The sequence below is a fragment of the Oncorhynchus masou genome, chromosome 12 (genome assembly GCF_036934945.1).
Source record: "Oncorhynchus masou masou isolate Uvic2021 chromosome 12, UVic_Omas_1.1, whole genome shotgun sequence".
In the NCBI taxonomy this organism is placed as follows: Eukaryota; Metazoa; Chordata; class Actinopteri; order Salmoniformes; family Salmonidae; genus Oncorhynchus; species Oncorhynchus masou.
In genome coordinates, this window is record NC_088223.1 from 7,757,859 (window position 1) to 7,769,074 (window position 11,216).

General features: G+C 47.8%; 1 protein-coding gene across 1 annotated transcript in view; it reads left to right on the plus strand.

Annotated features, from left to right (window-relative positions):
* zgc:91944 (uncharacterized protein LOC436941 homolog) overlaps positions 1–10,246 on the plus strand; it is a 51,436-nt gene extending 41,190 nt beyond the window's left edge. The window contains exons 8-11 of the mRNA XM_064979514.1: positions 4,778–4,860; positions 5,046–5,141; positions 5,632–5,750; positions 5,871–10,246. Coding sequence (XP_064835586.1) covers positions 4,778–4,860; positions 5,046–5,141; positions 5,632–5,750; positions 5,871–6,017 — 445 coding nt within the window. The 3' untranslated portion in view covers positions 6,018–10,246. The remainder of the gene's footprint in view (positions 1–4,777; positions 4,861–5,045; positions 5,142–5,631; positions 5,751–5,870) is intronic.
* The last annotated feature ends 970 nt before the right edge of the window (positions 10,247–11,216 follow it).

The following is an 11,216-nucleotide window of genomic DNA, read 5'->3' on the forward strand; positions in this document are numbered from 1 at the left end:
TTAAAGAGGTGGGGTTTCAGGTGTCTCCGGAAGGTGGTGATTGACTCCGCTGTCCTGGCGTCGTGAGGGAGTTTGTTCCACCATTGGGGGGCCAGAGCAGCGAACAGTTTTGACTGGGCTGAGCGGGAACTGTACTTCCTCAGTGGTAGGGAGGCGAGCAGGCCAGAGGTGGATGAACGCAGTGCCCTTGTTTGGGTGTAGGGCCTGATCAGAGCCTGGAGGTACTGCGGTGCCGTTCCCCTCACAGCTCCGTAGGCAAGCACCATGGTCTTGTAGCGGATGCGAGCTTCAACTGGAAGCCAGTGGAGAGAGCGGAGGAGCGGGGTGACGTGAGAGAACTTGGGAAGGTTGAACACCAGACAGGCTGCGGCGTTCTGGATGAGTTGTAGGGGTTTAATGGCACAGGCAGGGAGCCCAGCCAACAGCGAGTTGCAGTAATCCAGACGGGAGATGACAAGTGCCTGGATTAGGACCTGCGCCGCTTCCTGTGTGAGGCAGGGTCGTACTCTGCGGATGTTGTAGAGCATGAACCTACAGGAACGGGCCACCGCCATGATGTTGGTTGAGAACGACAGGGTGTTGTCCAGGATCACGCCAAGGTTCTTAGCGCTCTGGGAGGAGGACACAATGGAGTTGTCAACCGTGATGGCGAGATCATGGAACGGGCAGTCCTTCCCCGGGAGGAAGAGCCGCTCCGTCTTGCCGAGGTTCAGCTTGAGGTGGTGATCCGTCATCCACACTGATATGTCTGCCAGACATGCAGAGATGCGATTCGCCACCTGGTCATCAGAAGGGGGAAAGGAGAAGATTAATTGTGTGTCAAATCAAATCAAATCAAATCAAATTTATTTATATAGCCCTTCGTACATCAGCTGATATCTCAAAGTGCTGTACAGAAACCCAGCCTAAAACCCCAAACAGCAAGCAATGCAGGTGTAGAAGCACGGTGGCTAGGAAAAACTCCCTAGAAAAGCCAAAACCTAGGAAGAAACCTAGAGAGGAACCAGGCTATGTGGGGTGGCCAGTCCTCTTCTGGCTGTGCCGGGTAGAGATTATAACAGAACATGGCCAAGATGTTCAAATGTTCATAAATGACCAGCATGGTCGAATAATAATAAGGCAGAACAGTTGAAACTGGAGCAGCAGCACGGCCAGGTGGACTGGGGACAGCAAGGAGTCATCATGTCAAGTAGTCCTGGGGCATGGTCCTAGGGCTCAGGTCAGTTGAAACTGGAGCAGCAGCACGGCCAGGTGGACTGGGGACAGCAAGGAGTCATCATGTCAGGTAGTCCTGGGGCATGGTCCTAGGGCTCAGGTCCTCCGAGAGAGAGAAGGAGAGAATTAGAGAACGCACACTTAGATTCACACAGGACACCGAATTGGACAGGAGAAGTACTCCAGATACGTCTGCATAGCAATGATAGGAGAGACCATGTGAGGTTATGACAGAGCCAAGTGACTTGGTGTATAGCGAGAATAGGAGAGGGCCTAGAACAGAGCCCTGGGGGACACCAGTGGTGAGAGCGCGTGGCGAGGAGACAGATTCTCGCCACGCCACCTGGTAGGAGCGACCTGTCAGGTAGGACGCAATCCAAGCGTGGGCCGCGCCGGAGATGCCCAACTCGGAGAGGGTGGAGAGGAGGATCTGATGGTTCACAGTATCGAAGGCAGCCGATAGGTCTAGAAGGATGAGAGCAGAGGAGAGAGAGTTAGCTTTAGCAGTGCGGAGCGCCTCCGTGATACAGAGAAGAGCAGTCTCAGTTGAATGACTAGTCTTGAAACCTGACTGATTTGGATCAAGAAGGTCATTCTGAGAGAGATAGCGGGAGAGCTGGCCAAGGACGGCACGTTCAAGAGTTTTGGAGAGAAAAGAAAGAAGGGATACTGGTCTGTAGTTGTTGACATCGGAGGGATCGAGTGTAGGTTTTTTCAGAAGGGGTGCAACTCTCGCTCTCTTGAAGACGGAAGGGACGTAGCCAGCGGTCAGGGATGAGTTGATGAGCGAGGTGAGGTAAGGGAGAAGGTCTCCGGAAATGGTCTGGAGAAGAGAGGAGGGGATAGGGTCAAGCGGGCAGGTTGTTGGGCGGCCGGCCATCACAAGAAGCGAGATTTCATCTGGAGAGAGAGGGGAGAAAGAGGTCAGAGCACAGGGTAGGGCAGTCAAAATGGTTGACGAAGTCATCTGCAGAGAGGGAGGAGGGGGGGGAGGGGGAGGAGGATTCAGGAGGGAGGAGAAGGTGGCAAAGAGCTTCCTAGGGTTAGAGGCAGATGCTTGGAATTTAGAGTGGTAGAAAGTGGCTTTAGCAGCAGAGACAGAGGAGGAAAATGTAGAGAGGAGGGAGTGAAAGGATGCCAGGTCCGCAGGGAGGCGAGTTTTCCTCCATTTCCGCTCGGCTGCCCGGAGCTCTGTTCTGTGAGCTCGCAATGAGTCATCGAGCCACGGAGTGGGAGGGGAGGACCGAGCCGGCCTGGAGGATAGGGGACATAGAGAGTCAAAGGATGCAGAAAGGGAAGAGAGGAGGGTTGAGGAGGCGGAATCAGGAGATAGGTTGGAGAAGGTATGAGCAGAGGGAAGAGATGATAGGATGGAAGAGGAGAGAGTAGCGGGGGAGAGAGAGCGAAGGTTGGGACGGCGCGATACCATCCGAGTAGGGGCCGTGTGGGAAGTGTTGGATGAGAGCGAGAGGGAAAAGGATACAAGGTAGTGGTCGGAGACTTGGAGGGGAGTTGCAATGAGGTTAGTGGAAGAACAGCATCTAGTAAAGATGAGGTCGAGCGTGTTGCCTGCCTTGTGAGTAGGGGGGGAAGGTGAGAGGGTGAGGTCAAAAGAGGAGAGGAGTGGAAAGAAGGAGGCAGAGAGGAATGAGTCAAAGGTAGACGTGGGGAGGTTAAAGTCGCCCAGGACTGTGAGCGGTGAGCCGTCCTCAGGAAAGGAGCTTATCAAGGCATCAAGCTCATTGATGAACTCTCCGAGGGAACCTGGAGGGCGATAAATGATAAGGATGTTAAGCTTGAAAGGGCTGGTAACTGTGACAGCATGGAATTCAAAGGAGGCGATAGACAGATGGGTAAGGGGAGAGAGAGAGAATGACCACTTGGGAGAGATGAGGATCCCGGTGCCACCACCCCGCTGACCAGAAGCTCTCGGGGTGTGCGAGAACACGTGGGCGGACGAAGAGAGAGCAGTAGGAGTAGCAGTGTTATCTGTGGTGATCCATGTTTCCGTCAGTGCCAAGAAGTCGAGGGACTGGAGGGAGGCATAGGCTGAGATGAACTCTGCCTTGTTGGCCGCAGATCGGCAGTTCCAGAGGCTACCGGAGACCTGGAACTCCACGTGGGTCGTGCGCGCTGGGACCACCAGATTAGGGTGGCCGCGGCCACGCGGTGTGGAGCGTTTGTATGGTCTGTGCAGAGAGGAGAGAACAGGGATAGATAGACACATAGTTGACAGGCTACAGAAGAGGCTGCGCTAATGCAAAGGAGATTGGAATGACAAGTGGACTACACGTCTCGAATGTTCAGAAAGTTAAGCTTACGTAGCAAGAATCTTATGACTAAAATGATTGAAATGATACAGTACTGCTGGAGTAGGCTAGCTGGTAGTGGCTGCGATGTTGACACTACACTAATCAAGTCGTTCCGTCGAGTGTAATAGTTTCTACAGTGCTGCTATTCGGGGGCTAGCTGGCTAGCTAGCAGGTTGATTGCGTTACGTTACCTTAAAAGAACGACAATAGCTGGCTAGCTAACCTAGAAAATCGCTCTAGGCTACACAATTGTCTTAGATACAAAGACGGCTATGTAGCTAGCTAGCTACGATCAAACAAATCAAACCGTTGTACTGTAATAGTTTCTACAGTGCTGCTATTCGGGGGCTAGCTGGCTAGCTACGTTAAAAGAACGACAATAGCTGGCCAGCTAACCTAGAAAATCGCTCTAGACTACACAATTGTCTTAGATACAAAGACGGCTATGTAGCTGGCTAGCTACGATCAAACAAATCAAACCGTTGTACTGTAATGAAGTGAAATGAAAATGTGATACTACCTGTGGAGCGACGCGGAATGTTGACCGGGTAGTTGAAGTTCAATTCGGTAGAGGTTGGCTAGCTGTTGGCTAGCTAGCTAGCAGCATCTCCTACGTTAAGGACGACAAATAGCTGGCTAGCTAACCTCGGTAAATTAAGATAATCACTCTAAGTCTACACACTCTAAACTACACAATTATCTTGGATACGAAGACAGCGAAGACAACTATGTAGCTAGCTGACACTACGCTAATCGAGTCGTTCAGTTGAGTGTAATAGTTTCTACAGTGCTGGTGGACAGTGGATGTTAGCTAGCTGCTTAGCTAGCTGCTGGGCAGATACGTTAGGACGACGAAATACGATAATTACGCAATTATCTTTGATACAAAGACGGCTATGTAGCTAGCTAAGAAGAAATTGCTAAGATTAGACAAATCAAACCGTTGTACTATAATGAAATGTAATGAAAAGTTATAAAAAGTTATACTACCTGCGGACCGAAGTGTAGATGCGACCGCTCGCTCCAACCCGGAACCGGGTAGTAAACCACCTCATGTGTCCATTAATCTACTGTCCCCCTTCAATGAGTGTCTAGTTTGCTCTGGTTAATGGCCCTGATTTAGGCTGATGTAGCTGCACTCTCATTGGCTGGATGGTGTCTTTCTCCCGCCTACACTATGATGAGTTTGAGATTTGGTTATGGTCATGGGCAGGAAGGACTCATCTTTCTGTTTTCTTATTGGCTATCAGTTTCTTCATGGAGAACCAGTACCCTGACGAGGCAAAGAGAGAGGAGATCGCTAACGCCTGCAACTCAGTCATCCAGAAACCCGGTCAGTTTGGTTTGTTTGGCAAGAACACACCTGTAATCAATCTGTTAGGTCTCTCAAATGTCTGCTTTGTCAATCGAATCCCATGTTTAAAAAGGCTCTCATTTTATCATGAAGAGAGAGCAGCTCACCCAATTAAATATATTCACTTGTTCATCTTCTTTTTTTTTTCTGTTGTCATTACCCAGGAGGCAAGCTGTCTGAGTTTGAGCGTGTCACGGCTCTGAAGGTGTACAATTGGTTCGCCAACCGCCGGAAGGAGATGAAGAGGCGGGCTAATATAGGTGAGAATCTCTGATGCTCAACACCGAGTCCCGCACGCCACGCCGAGTCCCGCACGCCACGCCGAGTCCCGCACGCCACGCCGAGTCCCGCACGCCACGCCGCACGCCACACCGAGTCCCGCACGCCACACCGAGTCCCGCACACCACACCGAGTCCCGCACGCCACACCGCACGCCACACCGAGTCCCGCACGCCACACCGCACGCCACACCGAGTCCCGCACGCCACACCGCACGCCACACCGAGTCCCGCACGCCACACCGAGTCCCGCACGCCACACCGAGTCCCGCACGCCACACCGAGTCGTGCATCAGGGACCATCAATTAGATTCTGCCGCGGTATGTTTTTTTTTCGAAAGCGGATGGTTTGGGGGACCAGAACATAATTGCAAATCATTTGTAGACGGGAAATAGATGGCAAGAAGTTTCCCCAACTCTCATTCGTTATTTACCTTCCTTACTCCTTCCTCCCCTCCCTCGCTCCCTCAGAGGCGGCCATCTTGGAGAGTCATGGTATCGAGGTTCGCAGCCCAAGCTGTCACTCCAACGGGGAGGAGCTGGAGCCACATGACTACGCAGAGCAAGTGAATCAACGATTCTCAGAGCAGGTGAGTCAGTGAATCAACGATTCAGTCAGCGATTTGTTAAACTATCCCTGAAACAATGAACTGAATTGCATGTATCGAGAGTCAACTGTTTTAATAAATTTATACCTATTTCCTTCACAGGAAGAGATTTCATCCAGGAAGGACCTTGATCAACAAGACCCCTCCTCATTGGCTGCCGTCAATGTCCTTCCCCCTCCTAGCCCCGCCCCTCAGGTCCTGGAACACAAAGCTGACGAATCGAAAAGGGAGACTGTGGATGAGGAGTGACCTATGGGTGAAGAACGTCACTAAAGTGTGGATTTTTACATATATAAGGGATTTTTTTTAAAGAAAAGAAAAATGACTGCTCTGAGTGTCTGTCCTCCTAGAGGTCTTCAGGGGTTATGACTGCTCTGAGTGTTTGTCCTCCCAGAGGTCTTCAGGGGTTATGACTGCTCTGAGTGTCTGTCCTCCTAGAGGTCTTCAGGGGCTATGACTGCTCTGAGTGTCTGTCCTCCCAGAGGTCTTCAGGGGTTATGACTGCTCTGAGTGTTTGTCCTCCTAGAGGTCTTCAGGGGCTATGACTGCTCTGAGTGTTTGTCCTCCTAGAGGTCTTCAGGGGTTATGACTGCTCTGAGTGTTTGTCCTCCTAGAGGTCTTCAGGGGCTATGACTGCTCTGAGTGTCTGTCCTCCCAGAGGTCTTCAGGGGTTATGACTGCTCTGAGTGTTTGTCCTCCTAGAGGTCTTCAGGGGCTATGACTGCTCTGAGTGTTTGTCCTCCTAGAGGTCTTCAGGGGCTATGACTGCTCTGAGCGTCTGTCCTCCCAGAGGTCTTCAGGGGTTATGACTGCTCTGAGCGTCTGTCGTCCTAGAGGTCTTCAGGGGTTATGACTGCTCTGAGTGTTTGTCCTCCTAGAGGTCTTCAGGGGTTATGACTGCTCTGAGTGTCTGTCCTCCCAGAGGTCTTCAGGGGTTATGACTGCTCTGAGCGTCTGTCGTCCTAGAGGTCTTCAGGGGTTATGACTGCTCTGAGTGTTTGTCCTCCTAGAGGTCTTCAGGGGTTATGACTGCTCTGAGTGTCTGTCCTCCCAGAGGTCTTCAGGGGTTATGACTGCTCTGAGCGTCTGTCGTCCTAGAGGTCTTCAGGGGTTATGACTGCTCTGAGTGTTTGTCCTCCTAGAGGTCTTCAGGGGTTATGACTGCTCTGAGTGTCTGTCCTCCTAGAGGTCTTCAGGGGTTATGACTGCTCTGAGTGTTTGTCCTCCTAGAGGTCTTCAGGGGCTATGACTGCTCTGAGTGTTTGTCCTCCTGGAGGTCTTCAGGAGTTATGACTGCTCTGAGTGTCTGTCCTCCTAGAGGTCTTCAGGGGCTATGACTGCTCTGAGCGTCTGTCCTCCCAGAGGTCTTCCGGGGTTATGACTGCTCTGAGTGTTTGTCCTCCTAGAGGTCTTCAGGGGTTATGACTGCTCTGAGTGTCTGTCCTCCCAGAGGTCTTCAGGGGCTATGACTGCTCTGAGTGTCTGTCCTCCTAGAGGTCTTCAGGGGTTATGACTGCTCTGAGTCTGTCCTCCTAGAGGTCTTCAGGGGCTATGACTGCTCTGAGTGTCTGTCCTCCTAGAGGTCTTCAGGGGTTATGACTGCTCTGAGTGTTTGTCCTCCTAGAGGTCTTCAGGGGTTATGACTGCTCTGAGTGTCTGTCCTCCTAGAGGTCTTCAGGGGTTATGACAGTCAGAGTTAATAGTGGAAAGGGTGCTACAGGTCGCTCTGGTGCCTCTAGTGGTAGGGAGGCCACTGTATGTATACAGTAATCATGCTTTATAGTAATGGCAATATTTATCTCTCTCTCTCTATATATATATATATATATATGTATATATATATAGTGCATTCCAAGACTGTCTTAAACGGAAAAAAACCAACTCCTTCGAAGGAAGAGGGTTGTACCGGTAAGCGGATCTATCGTCCCTTCTATAAGCTAAAAGCCTTTCTTTAAAAAATGTATTTGCGATTTTTCTTTTTAAAAGGTATTGACGAGTGGTTGTGTAAAATGGAACTGGAGCTAAGTGGAGGGAGTAAGGAACGTTTTCAACCTGCAGGTCAGGTGTGTTTGATGATAAGGTGAGTCCGGTGTGTTTGGTTGAAGCAAGCGAAGCTGAGTTTGGTTGATCTTTTGTTGTGACGATAGTGTTTTAAGTTAATATCAGCATGATAATATCCGCCTTCTCTGCTCGCTTGAATGTCAGACCTGATCTTAGTAACCTTTGTTAGACTTTGGGCTCAATCTGTCGATCCGTCAAGTGATCGATCAAGGAGTCTGGTCAGTGTTAAGAGTCCAACCCTGAGGGACAAACGGAATCTCAGGTAAACCCAAACATGGTGGATGAGGCTGATGAATCGTCCAATATTTCTCTGTAGTAAAGTTCAAAGGAATGTTTCATATCATATAATAATATTGACTGTTTTCTGCCAAAACATGAACACCCAGTGAGCAAAAATGGGTTGAAAGGACGTCTTTTTTTAACTTGTTTTCCTCGCTGCATTTACTATGTATTATGTACAGTTGAAGTGGGAAGTTTACATACGCCTTTAGCCAAATACATTTAAACTCTGTTTTTTTTTTTACAATTCCTGACATTTAATCCTAATAAAAATTCCCTGTTTTAGGTCAGTTAGGATCACCACTTTATTTTAAGAATGTGAAATGTCAGAATAATAGTAGAGAGAATGATTTATTTCATCACATTCCCAGTGGGTCAGAAGTTTACATATACTCAATTAGTATTTGGTAGCATTGCCTTTAAATTGTTTAACTTGGGTCAAACGTTTTGGGTAGCCTTCCACAAGGTTCCCACAATAAGTTGGGTGAATTTTGGCCCATTCCTCCTGACAGAGCTGGTGTAACTGAGTCAGGTTTGTAGGCCTCCTTGCTCGCACATGCTTTTTTAGTTCTGCCCACACATTTTCTATAGGATTGAGGTCAGGGCTTTGTGATGGCCACTCCAATACCTTGACTTTGTTGTCCTTAAGCCATTTTGCCACAACTTTGGAAGAATGCTTGGGGTCAATGTCCATTTGGAAGACCCATTTGCGACCAAGCTTTAACTTCCTGACTGATGTCTTGTGGATATATTGAAGCAACATCTCATTTTCTTTCCACATGATGCCATCTATTTTGTGAAGTGCACCAGTCCCTCCTGCAGCAAAGCTCCCCCACAACATGATACTGCCACCCCCGTGCTTCACGGTTGGGATGGTGTTCTTCGGCATGTATGCCTCCCATGCAAGCCTCCCTCATTTTACTGTGGATATAGATACTTTTGTACCTGTTTCCTCCAGCATCTTCACAAGGTCCTTTGCTGTTGTTCTGGGCTTGATTTGCACTTTTCTCACCAAAGTACATTCATCTCTAGGAGACAGAAAGCGTCTCCTTCCTGAGCGGTATGACGGCTACGTGGTCCCATGGTGTTTATACTTGTGTACTATTGTTTGTACAGATGAAAGTGGTACCTTCAGGCATTTGGAAATTGCTCCCAAGAATGAACCAGACTTGTGGAGGTCTACAATTGTTTTTCGGAGGTCTTGGCTGATTTCATTTGATTTTCCCATGATGTCAAGCAAAAGCACTGAGTTTGAAGGTAGGCCTTGAAATACATCCACAGGTACACCTCCAATTGACTCAAATGATGTCAATCATCCTATCAGAAGCTTATAAAGCCATGACATCATTTTCTGGAATTTTCCAAGCTGTTTAAAGCTGTCAACTTAGTGCATGTAAACTTCTGACCCACTGGAATTGTGAATACAGTGAATTTTAAGTGAAATAATCTGTCTGTAAACAGTTGTTTGAAAGATTACTTGTGTCATGCACAAAGTAGATGTCCTAACCGACTTGCCAAAACTAGTTTGTTAACAAGAAATGTGTGGAGTGGTTGAAAAAAACGAGTTAATGACTCCAACCTAAGTGGATGTAAACTTCCGACTTCAACTGTAGGTCTTATTTTTAATGTCAGTAAGCCAAGGTAGCCCAGGGTTCCCTTCTATATACTTCCGTCTACTCGTCTTTCTTTGTCAATGAATGTCTCTATTAATCAAAGGAACATTATGTATTAGTAACTAATTATAATTAGTTAATTATGTCCCTTTTTTTTCCTCTCTGTTCAACATACATTAACCACTCAAGTCTACTATTCTCTGAAAACCCAGATAAGCTAGTCTGTAGTCTACAGGTTTGATTTCAAAAAAAAAAAAAGTGTTCTTGGCGACAATGTGTTTGTTAATCATGACTTGTAATGTCTGCTGTGCTATAAGTACCTCTGCTCATTGTAGTATAAGCTACTCTTTACATACATACTCTTTACATGTGGTGTGTATGACTGAAAGCTGCACTTCCTGGTCACTTCCTTTTATTTCACGTATTTTCCAAGAAGTGGAACAACTATAGTAATGTGCTTTCGAGTTCATTTTCTGTCAATTCTTTGCTCTTGGTCGAGAGCTTGGTTTTTTTTTTCGGGGGGGGGGGGGGTGAAACTAAATGGCATTTATGCATATGAAACATTAATTCTCTGCATGTGTTTTCCCTTCTTCAAAAACGATATAGACAGTGTTTAAGGAAACACTTTGTTTCCAATATGGATTTAGCAGTTCTCCCCCCTTAGCCACTGGCCCAAGGCCTTAATAGTTGTTATTCTCTATTGGTCACCAAGACATTTCTGTTATCACAGGGCCTGAATCCTAACTTTACTGACATACCCTTCACTCTGTGACCCCCCCCCATAAATTATACATTTAAGTGAATAGGAAAGATAAGCCTGAAAGGCAGTTTAAGCTCAGACCCCCCCCCCCCACACTCCTATACAAGCCCGCTAACATTTGATCTCCTGCTGCCAGAGCTATGCAGGTACAGACGAGTGGTGAGGTCTACTGGTTCCTAAATGAGTCTACATGTACATTTGGAAAGTATTCAGACCGCTTGACTTTTTTTCCACATTTTGTTACATTACAGCCTTATTCTAAAATTGATTTTTTTTTAAATCCCCTCATTAATCTACACATAATACCACATCATTTTTTTACACATTTTATTTAAAGAAAATAATGAAATGTCACATTTACGAAAGTATCTTTACTCAGTCCTTTGTTGAAGCACCTTTGGCAGCGATTATAGCATCGATTCCTCTTGGATATGACGTTACAAGCTTGATTCACCTGTATTTGTGGAGTTTCTCCCATTCTTCTCTGCAGATCCTCTCAAGCTCTGGGACGGGGAGGTTGATGCACAGCTATTTTTTCAGGCCTCTCCAGAGATGTTCGATAGGGTTCAAGTCCGGGCTCTGGCTGAAGGACATTCAGGACATTCAGAGAAAGCCACCCTTGCATTGTCTTGGCTATGTGCTTAGGGTCATTGTCCTGTTGAAAGGTGAACCTTCACCCTAGTCTGAGGTCCTGAACGCTCTGGAGCAGGGATGGTGCCAGGTTTTCTCCAGACA